This window comes from Protopterus annectens, chromosome 3.part0 (genome assembly GCF_019279795.1).
Source record: "Protopterus annectens isolate FY-2018-M chromosome 3.part0, PAN1.0, whole genome shotgun sequence".
Lineage (NCBI taxonomy): Eukaryota > Metazoa > Chordata > Ceratodontiformes > Protopteridae > Protopterus > Protopterus annectens.
The window spans coordinates 1363354352-1363374545 of NC_056731.1; the positions used below are offsets into that span (position 1 = coordinate 1363354352).

Consider the following 20194-nt stretch of genomic DNA (forward strand, 5'->3'; position numbering starts at 1 on the left):
ACATTCAAAAATATTTATAACAACATTAATTAAACAATTGAAAAGTTAATTAAACATCAATTAAAACATTTAAAGAAACAAGGTCAGATAAAAAAGGAACTGAAATCAATTGACTTGCGTGAAACATTATGGCAAATTAGACTTAACTCTGATGTCCATCCTGGTCTTAATGACACCATTAATGTCAAATGCTTTTTAAAGTATAGGGAACTGTCTGTGAACAAGTCAATTGATTTCAGTTCCTTTTTTATCTGACCTTGTTTCTTTAAATGTTTTAATTGATGTTTAATTAACTTTTCAATTGTTTAATTAATGTTATAAATATTTTTGAATGTTCATTGCTTTTTTATTCTGACGAAGTCTACGGATGAAAGCGGACAATAAACTACAGTACGCTAAGTTTGTTATCTTGCCTCTTCTTGGTACTTTGTTTTTGTTTTATTCGCGATCTTTTTTGGCAATCTTCATTTTCTTTCCAAATTTCACAAACAAAGGGGAATACATGTTACATCTGTTGGATGTTCACAGACAGTTATGTTTCTATTTACATAGAATGGAAAATTTCAGAAAATCAGAACAATTATTCATCTTTTTGGAATCAAAATTGGGCAATCCAGTTACCAAAGCAACTTTAGCCAAGTGGCTAACTGATTCATTTTGTTGTAGGCTAAAAAGGAAATGTAGTTTCTCTCTTCCAAAACCTTTTAAGAGCTCATTCAGCCAGGTTCATGGCAACTTCATTGGTATTTTTATCCAGATCTTCCATGGGTGATATTTGCAATGTTTTAACTTGGGCTAAACTTCATACCTTTATGGCTTATTACAAACTGGATCTGGTCTCTAGGGGAAGAGCAGCCTTTGGCTCAGCAGTGCTCAGGAATATCCTTCCTTTGAGTCCATCTAGGATTCTGGTAACTGGGGACTCTGTCCTACTTGTTGAGGAACAAATGAAAATTGACATAATCAGATAAAGAACTTATGTACTCACCATAATGTTCCATCTGTGTTGTCCATTTTCTTTCTTCCTCGACTCCTCTCCCTCCAACCCCCAATCATTTTGTTTGACTTCTGGAAAAATGAGAAGTTGCTCAGGGAACCAATGTTCCTGCCTTTGAGCTGCCCATATTGGTTTCTTATATAATGGTTGTTCCTTAGTTTCGAATTAGCAAAAAGGTCAGTAAACAAGATCTGAGACATGGGGGAGGACTAAGGCATTAATGATAGGGGAGGAGCTTGAGAGTTTTCAGTATCCACGAGGTGTAAAAAGCGGCTGAGTTGGATTTAAGGATGAGGTCCGAAACCACTTGTTGAGGAAGAATGAAAATGGACAGCACAGATGGAAAATTATGGTGAATATGTAACTTTTTGGAGCCAGAGGGAATGTAGAGCCCTGTGGTTTATACAATTGCTGCAGTTTTTTTGGCTCCTTTTCAAATATGGGCAACCTTGGCAGTGGAGGCCTCTTTAACAGATTCTGCTTCAGAGGGTGGTGGTTGGGGATATTTCCCCTGAGTAAAAAATAATTTTCTAGTTGCATGCTCCGAAGTTATGTTTTAGAGCATGGGCTGTTCACTGTCAACTTCAGAGGTACTTCCTTTAGAAAGCAATATCAGTATTCCTGAAGAGTTGCCTGACTGCTCCTCTGTGAAGGTAGTCTAGATTCATTGTCTCTTCACCTACCTCATGGATAACCATTGCATAGGATAACTGGGTGAGGAGCATAATATCCAGAAGCTATGTAATTCCATTCACAAGACCCCCCAAAAGTTTGTGTTCCTCCAAGATGTAGCACTACAACAGAAAAGGCAATGGTAAAGGAGACGCATCTCACTGAAAAAAGAGCTGGCCAATTGGTCTCATCAGACCAGTGTGTGTCCAGAGTCTATTCCAGATTATTTGTTAGTTCTCAAGTTGTAAAACGGTCTTGGGCTCATTCTAGATTTAAGCTGCCTAAATCCATCCATGTATCAGGAATACCCTTTCCCATTCTTCACATGAATATGTAAAAAATACACAGTCCTAGATGGTCATGATGCAGGTTATATTTTCTTGTTTACAGGAAGAAAACTGTATGTGCTCTGTCGACATTCAGGATGCTTATTCTACATGCAAATTGCCGAGGAATGTAGGAGTTGCATCCATTTCTCAACAGAAAATAGTCACCATTAATTCTGACCTCTGCCCTTTGGTCACACCACAGTGCACCCTCTGTGTTCACTAAGTGCTAGTCAGTAATTGCAGCCCATTTGAGGTTGAAGGGGATTTGCATATTGCAGAGTCTGACTGCCACACCAACAGAGTCCCTTGTATCAGAAAGATATTATTTACTTTGCCTTTGTCTGCCCTTAGACATCTGTGACCAGTGCAATTACAGAGCTAGAGGCATCACAAAGCCTGACATTCATAGGGTGACATCTGGACACAAAATTGAGCATTGTCAAAATTCTAGGAGACAGATTCATGACAATATGAACTGCATTCTCAAAACTACTACTTGCTCCAAAGACAAACAGTAACAAAAAGCTACTACTCGCACCAACATCATGTACTTCTGGCAGCTTCTATTCAGATGGTGCTCCACACAAGATTCTACATGAGGGTGCTACAGTGGACCTTAAGTGTGTGGTGGTCTCACTCAGTGAATGCTTTGTACAGTCCATTTAAATTTTTCACTGTTTGCAGATGAAATTTGGACTGGTGGATGCATTCCCCCACCATTTCAGCAAGAATATACTTTATCCTTCCCCTTCTAAAAGTTATGGTGATCACATTCTCCCTTCTGTTGTGGGATGGGCATTTTGAGGGGAGAATAGTCCAGGGCGTATGTAACCAACAAGAGGCCAGTTTCATATCAGTATCTTGAAGATGAGGGTGGCCCTTCTAGAAATGTAGACATTTTTGATCAGAAGCATGATGTCAGTCGTCTGGTACAGCAACAAGTAGGGAGGAACACAATTTTACCCCCCTGCATGAAAACTCTGAAGATGTGGCAATGAGAAATATCTTTACAGTGCTTTGAATGTTTTGGTATGAGCCAGCTCTGTAGGGGACAAGCTCACCAATATATATTGATGTCTCAGGAGTGGCCTCTTAACCAGTCAGTAGCACAAGTGATATTTCACTGTTGGGACCAGCATTTCTTGCGACCTATTTGCATCCTTGACTAACACCAAAAGCAGCAGCTACTTTGCAATAATCCATTCATAGGGACCGTCACCAATGGGCTGTCTTGTCATTCAGTGGCCCCCTTGTCTACTGTTTTCCCATTTACTGTTAATGAAACAGTTCCTGCAGAAAGCATCACTGTGCAATGCATCAGTTATTCTCATAGCCCCTTTTTGGCTGAGGCAAATTTGGCTCACATGTTATGGCCTCATCTCAAGACAGAGCCCTGGCTTATAAATCCTAAACCATATCATCTTTCCCACCAGTCTAGTATGCATCTTAGAGCATCTTGCAGACATTCCATTGCTCCCTCTGACCACATGGATTCCCCAGTTCTACTGATTGTCAGGAATCCAGTTTACTGTTCCAGAATGATCCAAATTCTTTCTGCTTTACAGAGAGCTGTTTCTTGTTAACCTTACAAGATTAAATGGAAACATTCTTAGGATTAGATCCCTTCTCTGTCCCAGTACCCTTAGTGATGCAGTTTTTGTCTTCACTTTTCACCTTTGGGTCCAGTTTATAAGTGATCAAAGTTCACTTAATTGCCATCTCTAGTTTCCATTCCTTGTCTGTAGCAGTAAAAAAGATTTGCAGGGCCTTTTTGAAAGAAACCTTTGTCTTTAGACTGCCCGTTAAGGATCCTGTCCATCCATGAGACCTCAGTTAGACTCATTCCCATCTGACTTTGAAGTACCTTCCTGGAAGATTGCTTCTGGTAGGTATTACCTTGGATTGGTGAATATCAGCATTGTGTGCTACCTCCTGCATACCTTTGTACATAGTCTTCTAGAAAGATAGGGTTTCCCCTCAGGGCTAATCCTTCTTTCATGTCAAAGGTTGCCTCAGAATTATGACTGTCAAGTCATCCATCGTATGATCTCCACCCCCCCATATTCCAACAGAAAGACATACTTGTTGCACTCTCAAAATTTTCACAGACAACTTTGTTTTTACTTGATCATGCTAAGACTGTCAGAAAATGCAACCAACTATTCATTTGTCATGCTTATGATTGGATGGAAGTCTACAGAGTCATACTGCTTAGATGGAGTTCCAAATTTATAACCTTATATATAATCTAATAATTGAACCATGTTGACAAAATTCCATAAGATCTTTTGCAGGTTCCACGGTATTCTTCCAGAATTTTTCCGTAGATATCTGCATAGCAGCAACCTGGGCTTCATTGCAGACCTGTGCAAAACATTATAAATTGAATGTGATCTTTAGGTTGAAGTCCTCCTGTGGGACTGCTGTCTTCAAGGGCATCTTGTCGTAATTCCATCCAGTGTTTTTGTATCTGGGGATTATGTCCCATCCATTGAAGTGGACAGATGAGATAATGTAAGATCCAGTATTATGGTAAGTACATAACTTCTGTACGTTCTTCCACATCACTGTTGCATTAATCGTAACTAAAGGGGTCTCCTGACAAGGATAGCCCAACATCCAGCCAGTATACCATAGTCTTTACTACTTACAGGCACCATACGTCACATGTATACACCTCACGCAAGGTGTAAGGTGTAAAGGTGATGTACCGACACACACACTCAGAACTTCTTTGCTGCCATTCCAAACGCCATCATTAAATCAGTAGTAAAAACAGCAGAAACCAAGAAATGGAGCTCCAACGAAGGAAAAAAAATTGTATACAACACACCAACATGGTGTTCCTGCAGGCAGAATGGTAACTCAAAATATCAAATAAAACCAACTTTATTAAAGTGAGCGCTTTCATGGTAAAACACCACTTCATCAGACAGCCCAATTAAAGCATCATGCATTTTTTATATTCAAATCAGCCAATGAAAATCACATAATTATTGCAACGCATAAACTCTTAAAGTGCTGAAACACAAAAAGTCATGTGAACAACATGAAACTATTAAAAATCATAGTAAAAAAGTCAATGCTTCAATGACCTTTCTCTTAAAATGGTTTCAAAGAAATCATATCATTAATACCAGGGAAGCAGTCTGCTTGTTTCTTTGTATCTTTCTTTTCTTATTTAGTGCTGTTGGGTTTGTGTCATCGAGAAAGGGTAAAAGTCAGTGTGGGAGACAGATTCCACATAAAAACCCTCATGATCCGTGCCTTTTCTGTTTGGGTGCTTCCTGACCTTACACAGTGTTCTGTCTGCCAGGCTTTTGACCTTGCAACCCATTGTAGTTGTCTCTCCTCTTTGTTTACCTTGAAAACCAATGTCTTAAGCTGATGGCTCAAGGTGCTATGGGGAGACTTCCTGACCCAAGGGTCAACCATCTGCCAAGAAAAAGGCCAAAACACTTAGTTCTGATATGGCCACTGTTCAGCCTCCCTCAGACATCTCTCCCGAGGCTAGTAAAAGCCCAGAGGATTTGTCTGGTGGTTGCCTTGGATTCCCCTGTTGCAGCCCCACCAGAAACCAGCATGGATCAGACTTCACCCACATCCAATGAGGCTTTACAAGCATCTGCTTCTGATGTTCAGAGGGAACCTCAGCTGATTATATCTGTGGGACTGAGGAGAATTCCACAGATCTTGGTTAGGGAGGAGATCCTACTACACTTACTGAATTTCACCAGGGGTCTGACCCTCCAAGGGTGTTTTGTGTGGATACCCCACAAAAAAACAGAAAACCAAAAATATTTCACCTGTAGCTAAGGATCCCCAACATATGAATGGCAGGATTTTACTCTTGAGTTATTTAATGCTTTAATGGCTTTAAAGCCTCCTCAAGGGATGTTGGTGCCCTCCCCTCATTGGTCTTCCATTCCTCTTAAAAGATCAGGGAACTAGACTCCTTCAGATGAGGATCTGGATTCTGAGGAAGAATTCCTGGTTTACTCTTCTCATAGCCCTTCCTTCTTGGAATGTGGTTCAGAGGAAGAGGATTCTATTAGTTCAGATTCCCCTTTGGAGGAACTCTTCTTTGGGGATACTGTGACCTGCATGATGGAATTTTTCTTAAGTGGGATTGTTCTCAAGTCTTTGATATTCAGGAAAGGTATTATGAGGTCTCTGGATGATGGCGTCTCATAAGCCACCCACTGTTGCCCCTGTTCTGGCTGCTGTCCTGGATACCTTTTCAGCAGCTTCTGTGGCCCCTGATTCTCAGCCTCCTACTCCCAAGAAATGTGGCAGATTTTACAAGCTGTCTGAGGAATGTAAATTTCTTTGTAAATGCCCTTCTGCTGATCTTTCTGTAGTGTCTGTCTCTTCAACCCCTTCAATATATTGCCCTCTACCAAGTTCTCACCTTCAGATAAAGATAGCAAGGCCATAAAGAGGCTTGTCAAAAAGGTTTATACTGTTGCCACTTTATCCATTTGGGCCAATAACCACCAGACTCATATGAGCAGGCATGTTTTGGCCCTCCTTTCTCAAGTTTCCAAAGTGGCTTCTGGCCTTCCTGACCCTGAGGGGAAGGCTTCTGCCTTTCCCTGTTGGTCTCTCTCTCTCAAGTTGCTCAGCACTCTACCAGAAGTGATGCAGCTGATGCCTCTCCCAGAGGACTGCTGCCTTTGGTTTTGTTATGAAGGGTTATTCTTGGCTTCGTCTTCACACACTGCCTGATGACATTAATGCCAAACTGTTGGATGCTTCTTTGAATGATAAAAATATTTTTGATGCTGCTACTGCTGCTGAACTTTTCAAGTCTCTCCAGAATAAGGGTAAAGCTTTACATGAGCTGAAACATATTTTTGTTTTTCGTATTCCTAAGTTTCAAAGGAATTACCACTGTAAATCTGATTTTGTTCACAGGCAGTCTCACCCTCCACCCAAGGGAAAAAAAGGGGTCTAGATGTGTGCCTGCTGCTAAGTCTACTCAGATGTTTATCTCCCAGAAACATGCTTGTCAGGATAAGCCAGGTTCCATTTCACAATGTGCTTTCCCTTATCCCTCCATCTTTCCTTGTCTCTTCCAAATTAGTTAAAGATCACAAGTGACTCTTGGTTTCGGTCCATTATCTTCCAGGGATATTTCATGGTTTGGAAATCCCTTCCTCCCTTTTTGGGCATCCCTCAACCTTCTTGGGAACAACTTCCTTTTTTCCCTGAGGAGCTGTATTCTCTTTTTTGATCCAGGGCACCAATCAAGCTGTGTCTCCTTCCTGGATAGGGAGGAGTGTGTATTCCACAATGTTTTTGATTCCCAGAGAGGAGAGCACTTTGCGACCAGTTCTGGACCTTTCCCAGCTCAACACCTTTCTCAGGATTTGTAACTTTCATATTTTGTCTATTCAGACTTTATTTCACTTTCTTCTGCCCAAGGCCTTTTTGGTCTCTCTGGATCTCAGATGTCTACCTTCATGCCCCCATCCATCCTTTCTTCAAGAAGTTTTTGTTTCTCTTTTTTCTTCCTTGCATTTTCAGTTCTCTGCTTTGCCCTTTGGCCTCTCTACTGCTCCAAGGGTATTCAACAAATGACTCGCTCCTGCTATTGCCTTTTGCAGTTTAAGAGGAGTTCAGATCTTTCCCTATCTGGACGACTGATCATTCAAGATTCCTCCCCCAATGCTCTGCTTCAGGATTTCCAGTTTACAATTTCCCAGTTGCAGAGTCTGGGGTTCACCATAAACTTCCAGAAATCAGCACCGACCCCTTCTCAGGATCATATTTTCCTTGGCTGCAGGCTTCAGGCCAACACCATTCTGACATCTCTGCCTGCCCCCAATACCCTGTTTTTACTGCCTTTTCCCAGTCTCCTCTTCCTCTGATGAGTCATGGCCAAGGACTTTCCCATGGTCCTTAGTTCATGGCATCCACCATTTCCATGCTCTCTGGCCAGGCTCCAACTAAGAAAGCTACAGTGGTACCTCAAGTCAGTGTGACTCCAACATTGCCACCCCCTGGACATCCCAGTCCCCTTCCTTCCTTGTCTCAAGCTCAAGCTTAAGTGGTGATTCATCAACTTTCTCTCAAACCAGAGCTTCATTTCCAGGTTCTAATCCCAACTCAAGAGCTCTTTCCAGATGCCTCAGACAAGGGATTGGGGGGGGGGGCTCCTTCAAGTTCTTGGTCTGTGGCTTCTTCATCATAGATTGGTCTTTAGCACTATAAAGGAGACAAGGGCTCTGCTTCTACCTCTTCAAGCTTTTCATTTCCTCCCCCATACTGGGCCACTCAAATTTTCACAGACAATACCAAAGTGATGTGATATGTTGACAGACAAGGGAATACAAGGTCTTATCTTCTTTGCTGACTAGCTGTTCAGGTCTGGGATCTAGCTGTCCAGTGTCAAGTGACTCTTCTGGCTGTTTGCATTCCCTCAGAACACTATCTAGTGGCAGACTGTTTGAGCAGGTCCAGCACACAAGCTCACAAATGGATGCTTCACACAGACCTGATGTTCTTCATCTCACATTGCTGCAGTCCTAACACTTGGGTAGTCCGCTGTCCACGGTCGGCCCGAATATCAAAGTATAAGGCTGACGTCGGTCAGGGCGCATTTAACTGACGTCAGGACGTCAGGGTACAAATGCGCATGACCGGCGTCATATCTTCAGTCTTTTTTGCCGCATGGTCCGATGCAGAAGCAGCATTGCAAGTGCCGGTTGACGTTCTGAGATTTTTCTATTTAGAAGTTTCAGACCGAGTTCAAAGTTGGCTAAGTACCCCGTTGGGGAATATTTTTGTTTTTTCTTGCCTCAGTCATTTACCGGATGTCAGAAAAAGTTAATAATTGCGTTTCTTGTGGGAAACAGATACCGCATAGAGATTATCATACTTTGTGTATTCCTTGCTTAGGGCCTGAGCACGACGTTGTTGGCTGTCGCTCTTGTGCTAGATTTAATAAACGCACTATACAGAGAAGGTTGGATTGTGCAAGGTTAGTCTTTGGGAAGCGGTGCAATTATAAAATGCCGTCGGATGCTCCGACGCCCGCTTCCTCGAAGAAGCGCAAGGACAAGACAGTTAAGCCTAGGCTAGAAGAACCGTCTGTACTGGACGCCGGTTCTTTAGAGGTGTCGGTGGAGCCGGTGGCTCCGCCGGAGATTTCTTTGTGTTCACAGAGTGAAACTTTATTATTGCAAGATGTGGCCTCTCAGGAGGCAAGTCAGGCTGAGGGGGCTTCTAGGTGGTTAGGCCCTCTCCTTCTGTTACTAAGGCTTCTCCCAGGGGCAGGCCAGGTTTAGCTTCAGTTGGTGTTACCCCTAGCTCTTCAGGTACTATGCCCAAGAAGCATATGCTTAAAATGGCAGAAGATTTGATTACTTTGATTGGGGGTTCTATGCCCCCTCCTGCTAAGAGACCTAGGGTGGGGCCTGAGCTGGGGGGTTTTGAGCAAGCTTCAGATGTTTCAGAGTCTTCGGCTGAAGACTTGCAGGAGTACTCTCCTTATTCTGATTCTGATGTGGATGATTCTACTCCTTCTGCTACTCCTCCTGAGGATTTTTCTTTTTCAGAAACTCTTCATTCCATGAGGGAGCATTTTAAGTGGGAAGGTCAGGACTTCTCTGATTCCAGGAAAAGGCTTAGGGAATTTCTGTTTTTACCCCAGCATAGGCCTTTGGCTATACCTCCTGTTTTGGATGTAGTGGAAGATGTTTTACAGAGGCTTCTCTTAATCCTGATTCTTTGCCTCCTGCTCCTGTTAAGCCGGATAGGTATTACAGGGTGCCTGACGTTCACAAGTATCTTTTAAAGTCCTAGGGCAGACCCAGAAACTGTTAGCCAGGGGCCTAAAGGTGTTAAGGCTTCTGTTGTTAAGAATCCGGTTCCTACAGATAAGGAGGCTAGGGCCTTGGATAGATGGGGTAAGAAAGTTTATACTTCTTCCACTCTTGCTATAAGGGCTCTGAATTGCCAGTTTCACATGTTGAAATACCAAAACTATCTCCTTTCACAATTGAAGTCTAAGGTTGATGCTCTGGCAGTTGGTATTGATTGTAAAGAGTTGCAAGATTTAGTCCATGTTTCTGAACAGGTGGGTAAGCATTCTTTGCAATGTGGTTTTGATGCTGTACAGGCCTCGTCTAGGGTGGCTGCCACTGGGACTGTTCTTCGCAGGCACGCCTGGCTGAGGGATCAGAATTTGTCTGAACATGTTAAAACAAGGATTTTAGATGCTCCTTTACAATCTGACATGTTGTTTGGGCCTCCTGTTGAGACAGTCTTAAAGAAAATGGAAGACAAGGCTAAGTCTATGCAGACTGTTAAAGATTTTTTGCAAGTCCAGCCTCCAAAGTTTAGTAGAAATTGGCCTACTAAAGGGTGGACGTATCCTTCTTATGATTCCCAGTCTAGGGGTAGATCTAGACATGGTAAGGGCAGAGCTCAGGGCTCTTTCCGGCCTAGAGCAGGGAGTTCTCCTGCACAGGCTTCGGGTGAGGGCAGGGGTCAGTCCTTTCGTAAACAGACCCAATGACCTACCTTTTCAGCTGCCAGAGCCTGCTCGTCTGGCGGCACCTTTGGGAGGAAGGTTGGCACTCTTCAAAGAAAATTGGAGTTTAATTACCCAGGACAGATGGGTATTGGATATCATACACCACGGCTACAGGTTTTATTTCCATACCTTACCTCTTTTCAGAGGCATGCCAGACGTTCCTCCTCAACAAAGAATAGAGGCTCACAGACCGGTTTCTCTGTTGCTCCAACTAGGGGCCATACAGCCGGTCCCTCTGCCAGAAGTGGGCCTAGGATTTTATTCTCGCCTGTTCCTAGTACCAAAGAAGGGGAACACGTGGAGACCAATTTTGGATTTATCTATCCTCAACACTTATCTGGACATTCCCAAGTTCAAAATGTTGACGTTGCAGCAGCTTTTACCTCTGCTGGGCAAAGATCATTGGATGGTAACTTTGGATCTCAAGGAGGCTTACCTTCATGTTCCTATCAGACTCATTTGCAGAAAGTATCTGCGTTTTCGAGCTGGGACTTCTCACTATCAGTTCTCTGCATTGCCCTTTGGCTTATCTACTGCGCCCAGAGTGTTCACGAAAGTTCTGGCTCCAGTGATAGCTTTCTTCAGACTAAAAGGAATACAGATCTATCCTTATTTGGACGACTGCCTGATTCTGGCTCAAGGAAGGGAAGAGCTTCTTCGTCATTTGGAGTATGTGATAGCAGTGCTAAGATGCCTAGGGTATTCTGTGAACGAAATAAAGTCCAGTCTAGTACCCTCTCAAGACATGTGCTTTCTGGGTGTGAGACTGAATACAGCAGCCCAGATGGCCTTTTAACCCCGGACAAACAAAAGAGTCTATCCCTTTACTTCCGTCAACTATCTCATCAGTCCGGGCTGACTGCAAGGACAGTCCTTCAAGCCTTAGGGTTCATGGCATCTTGTATTCTGGTGCTTCCCAATGCCAAACTGCATATGAGGAAGCTACAATGGTATCTCAAAAATGTATGGACACAGCACTGCCAGGTTCTGGACACTGTCATTCCAATAATACCTTGCATTCAGAAGGAATTTTTGTGGTGGGCTCAGGAATGTCACCTAAACAAGGGACTCTCTGTGACCCGGCCAGAGGCAAGTCAGATTTTAACGACAGATGCCTCAGACAAAGCTTGGGGAGCTCATCTGAATGGAAAATGGATACAAAACAAGTGGCCTGTCAGACTACTACATCTACATATCAACATGAAGGAGATGTTAGCAGTCCAGTTTGCATTAATAGCTTTCAAGGAATTCCTTCTTCCAGGACAGGTGTTGATTCTAACAGACAACACAACTGTCATGTGGTACATCAACAAGCAAGGGGGAACGCATTCTTATCCTCTATGCAGGCAAACAATGATTTTGTGGGAGACTGCTCTCAGTTTACAGCTCAATCTTCAGGCAAGGTTTCTGCCAGGAGCACTGAACTCCTTAGCAGATGTGTTGAGCAGACGAATTATGGATCCCCACGAGTGGAAATTGGATCCTCATGTATTTCAGAAATTGACAGTGTCATGGGGAACTCCAGACATAGATCTGTTCGCTTCTCCACTAAACCATCAGCTGCCAAAGTTTTGCACAAAAAGGTTTCATCCCACAGCTTGGAAAGTGGATGCTCTTTCTTTCAATTGGAGCAATCTTCATGTGTATGCCTTTCCACCTCTGCCTCTCCTCCCAAAGGTACTTCTGAAGGTCAGACAGGACAAGCCAAGGATGATTTTAATAGCTCCAGATTGGCCTCGACAGCACTGGTACCCATTACTGAGAAGTCTAGTATGGAAGCCTCCATGGCCTTTGCCTTCGATTCCACACCTGTTGTCACAGGAAGACGGCCATTTGCTCAATGTCAAACTTCACTCTCTTCACCTAACAGCCTGGCATATTCTGTTTTGAGCCATACAGGGTCTCATCTTCCACAACAAGTTTTGAATGTGATTTTGGAAGCTAGAAGGCCTAGTACAAGGAAAGTGTACGCAGATAAATGGAAGAGATTTTTATTTTGGAGTGCAGCAAAGGATTTTGATGTTTCTGAGCCTAATTTAAGTGTGGCTCTTCAATATCTTACTGAGTTACTGGACAAAGGTTTGTCCTTCTCTTCTATTAAAGTTCATGCTGCAGCAATTTCAGCTCACTATGATTGCGACCCACCATTGTTTTCTCATCCTTTGTTCAAGCAATTTCTTAGAGGGGCAAAGAATATCAGACCCCACGAAGAGCTCCTACTCCTGCTTGGGATCTCAATTTTGTGTTGGAGAAACTCACTCTACAACCTTTTGAGCCTGCAGCTACTGCTGAGTTGAAATATTTATCATGGAAGACTGCTTTTTTATTGGCCATTACCTCTGCAAGAAGGGTTTCTGAATTGCAGGCCCTTATGGCAGTTGAGCCTTTCTTGATTTTCCATAAGGATAGGGTTTCATTACGTACTAATCCTTCCTTTATGCCTAAGGTGGTTTCTAGTGTGGCTTTAAACCAGACTATTCATTTGCCTACTTTTTATGCAAATCCCCAAAGTAAAGGGGAAAAGATTTTGCACACTTTGGATGTACACAGGCAGTTGCGTTATTATTTGGACAGAACTAAAGGGTTCAGGCAGTCTCAGCAGTTGTTTGTTTCTTTTGCTTTGAGTTCTCAGGGCAAGCCTGTGTCAAAACAAACTATTTCTAAGTGGATTGGGTTTTGCATTGCTTTCTGTTATTCCCATCATGGCAAGGAGGTTCCAGCTGGGATTAGGCCTCATTCCACTAGGGCTACTGCCACTTCCACAGCTTTTTTGAGGGGAGTGGCAACCAAGGATATTTTAGAGGCAGCTACTTGGAGTTCTGTGCATACCTTCTCTAGGCATTATCACCTGCCACTTTACTCTAAGTCCAGGGCTGGTTTTGCCACTGCGGTTTTGCAGGGCATTTTGGCAGCTCCTGCTTCCTTATAGTTAGCCATCCTCCCTTATCTCTGCTTTGGGGTTCTACCCAAGTGTTAGGACTGCAGCAATGTGAGATGAAGAACATAGTACAGTTTTGTACCTACCATAAATGTAGATGTTCGAAGATCCACATTGCTGCAGTCCAATTTACCCTCCCTCCTTCCCCTCTGTACTTGGAGGTGGTTGTGTGGGTTGGGTTGTACATATTGTGTGTATTATATCTATTGTACATATGGTTAGTGCGAGGGTGGTTGGTTCTTTGTTTACTGTCTTTTGGTTTTGACCTTTCTTTTTAAGGTCTTCTGACATCTGGGGCAAGAAAAGACTGAGGATATGACGCCGGTCATGCGCATTTGTACCCTGACGTCCTGACGTCAGTTAAATGCGCCCTGACCGACGTCAGCCTTATACTTTGATATTCGGGCCGACCGTGGACAGCGGACTACCCAAGTGTTAGGACTGCAGCAATGTGGATCTTCGAACATCTACATTTATGGTAGGTACAAAACTGTACTTTCCTGGACATTGTTCTTTGGTGGGTATTCCTCACTTTTGCCTTCCTCTGAGCATACAACTTCCTCTGTTTTGCTCCATAGTCCCAAAACCTCTGGCTTGGAAAAGTCTATGCCCTGCCTTCCTTGGAAGGGGGTGTTTCTATATGCCTTCACTCCCATTCCTCTGTTACCACTAGTCTTGCAAAAGATCAGACAGGACTCTCCCAAAATCTTGTTGGTGATTCCCTTTTGGCCCAGACAGCATTGGTTTCCCCCCTTTCTCATTTGGCCAGGGACAATCACCACAAGTTAACTCACTGCGTGGACCTTCTCACACAGGACAAGGGGTCTGTTATCCATCCTCACTTACCTACTCTTCAGCTGACACTGTGGGTGATAGGGTTTTGATACTCTCCAAATGTGAAAATGTAAAAATGAAGTACAAATAACACACCAGTTACTCCCAAATGATCAGCTCCACACTTTTTTAGAAACTGAGTGCTTTCGATCCAAAATCAATTCACAAAAACTTTGAGAAAGTCCCTGTGAATTTATTTTGAGATGAAAACACTCCATTTCAAATAATGTGCAGTATCAATCATTTGGGAGTTATCTGGTGTGTGTTTTGTTTCATTGAGGGTTTTGATCCCTTTTAGGGCACCTCTTTTCTGAGGATGTGCTTTGGGTCCTGCATGAGGCCAGGAAGCCCACTACCAGGAAGGAAGGTCATATCTGATTAAATGGAAAAGATTTTTTGTATGGTGCCGCTCACCACCAGGATACCCTGTCTGTGGAGGTTATTCTGGTTCATTCTTATTTGTGTGATGATCTCCATACTGGTATGGCATATTCTTCAGTTAAAGCTCACCTGTCAGCAATTTCTGCTTATCTGCTCTTGACTCCTCTTCTGGCCTCTAGATTTAAGGTCAAGCAATTTCTTAAAGGTGGCCTTAATATCAGGCCTCTCAGGAAGCCTGTTCTGCCATCCTGGGACCCAAGTTTTGTTCCTGAAAAATTTAGTCTGGCAGCTTTTGAGCCTGCTGCTTCAGCTTCCTTACAACATTGTATTTGAAAGACTGTTGTTCTTTTGGTCCTTACTTTAGCTAAGAGGGTGTCTAAACTTCAGGCTGTCATGGCTGTTCCTCCTTTCCTAGTTTTCCATAGAGACAGGGTGTCTCTTCATACTAACACTCCTTTTTTGTCCAAGGTGGTCAGTGAGTTGTCCCTTAATTAGCCTGTTCATTTGCCTTCCTGTTTTCCTTCTCTGCAGTCTGCCATTGAGAAGGTTCTTCACACCTTGGATTTACATAGACAACTCCAATGTTATTTGGATAAAACTAAAGTTATTTGCAAATCTGAGCAGCTTTGTCTTCTTTCATCCCTGGTCTTTCGGTTTAGCTATTTGTAAGCAAGCCATCTCTTCCTGGATTTCTAAGGCCATTTCTTTTTGTTATTCTTTTCATGGTAGAGGTCTTTCCTCTTTTTTGAAGGCTCGTTCTAAGATGGCTGTTGCCTGCTATGGTGCTTTTTTCATGGGGCTGGATACCAATTCCAGCCTGGAGGGTGTTACTTGATGATCTTAAGCATTACAAGCTAGATGTTGTTTCCAGGGCTAGAGCTGGCTTAGCTGGGGCTATCCTGCATGGGTCTCTGGATGTCTCTTGTGTGCCATCCTCCTCTCAGGTTTCCTCTTGAGCTTTGTACTCTCCCTTCAGTTATGAATACATCAACAGCGATATGGAAGGACATAGTACAGTTTTGTAAAATCTCATCATAACAGCAGATGTCTTGGTCTTCAGTGTTTCAATATTTGCTTCCTCCTTCCTGCCTCCTATGCTCCAGCTTCTTCTTTCTTGCCTTCTTGGCCCAAGGGGCTTTTCTCCTTCTGAATGCACATATTCTTCCTTGTTCCTAGGGACATTCTGTTCCTCTTGGGGCTTTTTCAGTTCAGTGTATATACATCTGTACGTCACCTTTATGCTCTATGCCTTGCACTAGGAGCATATGTATGTCGTAAGGTGCCTGTAAGTACTAAAGGCTTCAGTATACTGGCTATCCTTGGAAGGAGATCTTTTCAGTTTTGAATACTTCAACAGTGAAGAGGAGGACATCTACTGTTATGGTAAGATTTTACACAGCTGTACAGTCTTTATTATCCCTAGTCTGTCCACTTTGGCAACCTGCTGTTCTTCACTCTTCAAATTCTTATGCCCCATCTAATGCCAATCAAAAATAGAAGACCTGCAGCCTGTCCTCTGTTGTCTGTACATATTAGGTTTTAGGCAGAAAACTCAATCTGACGACTCGTAGAACGAATGCATTATGGAAGTAGGGAAGTTGCTTGAGCACTTGGAGTAGCGACTTAATGCTAAGTCAGATCTGCCTGATGGTGGTATTTCCTTCAGTCGAAGTGGACAGACTGAGAATAATGAAGACCTATTGTTATGGTAAATGCATAACTTCTATTTTTTGTGCCAGAGGTCTGTATTGGAGTGTTCCTCTGTCATTCCACATATTGACATAAGATAAGAAGAATAACCTGTAAAACTCTGTGATTGACAGTGTAGCGTTTATTCCAGTGCATTTCATGACTTGACTGTTTCAAATTGTTACAGACAGCTGGAAGATTTATTTTATTTGTTTTATTTTATCCTTTTGTAGTTCAGACTTGTTTGACATTGATGCCAAGTTTGAATAAAACTTAAAAGCAATTGGATAGTTATCAGAGAAGATTATCTTTTCAGCATTCATTTGATGATAGTGAGATTTAACTGAGATCCGCAGGAGTATAGAGCATTTCCTTGGTTCTTTTTTTAATGATTTGATGATTTTATCAATAGCACCATCTGCTTTTTAAGAATTTGCAACAGTGATTGTTTGCCAAAGAAAATAACTAAGTTGTTGTCACTCTTTTCATATCATTTATTTTGTGCAGACTTTGCATGCATTTTTATCCCTTCATATTTGAATTTCATATGTCTTTGTGTGTAAAGAGAGCAGTTATTGTGTATAATTTTTCTTAGAATAGTTAATATTGCTTTCGTTTTTAATTGACTGGAAAACAAATGTGTGACAAGAACGCATATATTTACTATTGTATACTGTTTTCTCTCACAGGAAATAGCCTCATAAAACTGGTGTTTCATGTATTTAATACATATGGATTAATAGAACATTTCCGCTTAGATATGATCAAACTGCATAGATTTTTAGGTAAGATATTATTTGCTATTACTTTAATTTCTTGTCTAAAATGTTAATAGTTTGTGTGATAACAGTGAATGTTAATTATGAAAACTATGGTGAAGGGAAATAGCAAAAGTCCCTGTCATCAAAACAAAGAAGATAATGGAATGCAATGCTGCAGAAAGAAACTGTTATATTTGAAGGAGTGAAGCAATTTAGCTCAGAGGACTAAACTTCAACCTGTGTTCCAGGGTTTAATTCCCTCTGTCTTCATTTACCTGCTGTGAAAGTCATTTAAAGGAAAATGCCACCCTGGAACTCAGTGTTTTTTTTAATTGCATCTTTCTGTTATGAAATGTTTTAATTCACCAGAATCACTAAGTGTTTATAATATTTATCTCCACAAATTAGCCGTCGTGAGGCCTGCCATTTAACATGATATTATTTTACTACTTGGATGTCTTCTTCCCAGAATCCATTTCAAGTCCTGTTTATACAAGTTATGTTGGTTGTAAGGAAATGATTTTTTTTAACTCCCGTGTAAATAAAACGGCAGTGCTGGGAGTCACAGGCATTTTACACAGCTTAACAGGAATGTTTTTCAATTTTTGGCTGAATTTAGATTTGTGTTGTTCACGGAGCTACTCTAACCTGCTAATAGAAGCTGTAAATCCTCAACAAAATAAATTAGCTGAACTATGTTTATTTCTAAGGGATTCAATTTGTAGTACTCCAAGTTCTGACAGACCACCCCCCTCCCCATACTCCTGTAAATCAGTAGTTATTAACTTGCTTTAGAGAATGGGCGACCTGATTGGAGAATGAATGTTCTCCATCAGGGTGTTAATGTACAAGTAGTGCCTACTGAAAAACGAATCCAGTGCTTCACGGCAACATATTAAGCTGCCATTGAACTTGGACTGAAGGAAAGCTAACTGCCTCCATTATTTTACACTCACTAAGCAGAGCTTTTGCTGTTTAGTGAGTGTAAAATTAAAAAAAGAAAATTTAAAAAAAAAAAATAGGAAAGTGTGTGTGTTTATGTCTGTGTGTGTGAGCGTATGCAAGCATGAGAGTGAGACCGATCGACCCATTATTTTACACTTGCTTAGCAGCACTTTTGCTATTTAGTGAGTGTAAATTTTAAAAAAGCATAAAACAGAAGTGTGTGTGTATATATGTGTGTGTGTTTTTCTGTCTGCATGTTTGTGTATGCATGAAAGAGGAAGTGTGTGTGCTTGTGAGAGAGAGAAACAGATCAGTCAAGCCGTGGCAACAGCGGCTGAGGTTTGCATAACTCTAGGCCTCTTAGCTCAAGAAATTTGAATAAAACCTAAATAGAGAACAAAGGCTCAAAAATAGGGACAGATTTTAAATATTGCTCTTATAAAATTAGAAAGTTGCTTGAATAAAAGGATTTGTGTTGGCATGCATTTTCTGAAGAAAATAGTCTGAAATTCAAATGTATGTCAGTGTTTAGTGACTTCAGTCCCCAATGATTGGCAACAAACCACAAAATCTGATGTCATTTTCATTCGTTCCCCAATTAATGGGTTCAGATCCAGTCCTCTGATCCAACTCTGCCACTTTCTCTAGATTCTAGGATCTGACTCTCGAGCTCCTCCCTTACCCATAATGTCATGGACCACTCTGTTACCTCCAATCTCATTTGCCGCTCTATTGTTCAGTCGAGATTGCAATTTCTCAAGCTTGTTGTGGCTTTAGTGAGTTTAAAAATGTATATTTTTTACCTTTAAATCTTCTTTCTTTTCAGTCTTTTAGTAGTATCTCCCTTACCTTCTATCTAAACTAGTCTAGCTACTAAATTTAAGATTTTTTTTCTTGGTAATCTTCATTACCATTGTTGGTAACCTTTCTTCTTTCCTTTACCTCGCTTTGAAGTATTTTCTTAGTTTTACCATTGCTGGTACAGTTCTTTCTCTGTAGTTAGCAGGAGTAACAAAAAAAAAACTTTCTTGTTTTTCTTTGTGAGGCTTTCTGCTGTGAGTTATCTTTCAGTATGGCTGAAAAGCCAACTGGCTTTAAAAAAGTGCACTTACTGCAGGCATAGGATCCCAAAGGGAGTGCGTTTGTTGTCTAGGCCCAGCACACTTGGACACCTACAGCTCCATCTATGCTGCTTTTAATTCCAAGGCCATAAGTGATAGCAAGAATAAGTTGGTACTAAAAGGCCTCCTTCCAGCTTATGCTCCTTTTTGGGGTACTTCCATATCAGGGACTCAGACCCGCTCTCATAAGTCCAAGGTAGCCAGGGAGCACCAAAAATGCTCCCGCCCATGGTCTCCAAAGTCAGTACTTCCTTCTGAGCATTTCCAAGAGTTCAGATCCAAAGTCTACCATTGCTGAGTCTTCTTAGCTCCTTAGTCCAAGGTTTTCCCCACAGTCAATATCACTGAGGTTTTGGTCTCCCTTCCATTAGGAGACCCCCTTAAAAAGTCTTCCAGGCCATCTTCCACGTCTTCCTCAATTAGGACCTCTGGAAGTCTTTGAAGCATAGGTGGATACGAAGATGAGAAAATTCCTCAGAACACAGATCCAGATGGGGGTCTTGCCAGTTCCATCTCCCATTGGGTCAGTGTGCCTTAAACCTTCATTCCATTCTTTTATCACTCCTTCTCCAATCTGACCTGCTGCTTTGGAGCCCTTGAATCTGAGATTTCTGAGAGTTAAACCATCGGATGTGAAGACACCCCTATCTTCCACTCCTGCAACTTTCTTGATCCAATCTGCTACTACTTCCCTGGAACATGATGGTTATTTGAACTGAAGCGTCTACATTGGATCCGAGGAGTTGACTTAAACTCAGAAGTTTTTGGAACCATCTATTCCCCTTGGAGTTTTGGCATTGGAAAGTTTGACTCCGACTCCACCCATGGAATGGAGAGTCAGGGAAGGACTTGGATCATCTTCACCGAGAGTCTTTGCTTCGCTTGGATTGTCCTCTTCTTCTCCTGTTCCTTCCACCTTCAAGGTGGATATAGGGTCTTCTCTCACCCCAGATAAGTTTCAGCTCTTCCGCCTTCAGGTCCAGTC

At 42.1% G+C, this 20194-nt stretch overlaps 1 protein-coding gene across 1 annotated transcript in view; it reads left to right on the forward strand.

Annotated features, from left to right (window-relative positions):
• The window catches only part of PDE7A (phosphodiesterase 7A), a 1297734-nt gene that overhangs the window by 474726 nt on the left and 802814 nt on the right, over positions 1-20194 (forward strand). The window contains exon 4 of the mRNA XM_044065847.1: positions 17072-17167. Coding sequence (XP_043921782.1) covers positions 17072-17167 — 96 coding nt within the window. The remainder of the gene's footprint in view (positions 1-17071; positions 17168-20194) is intronic.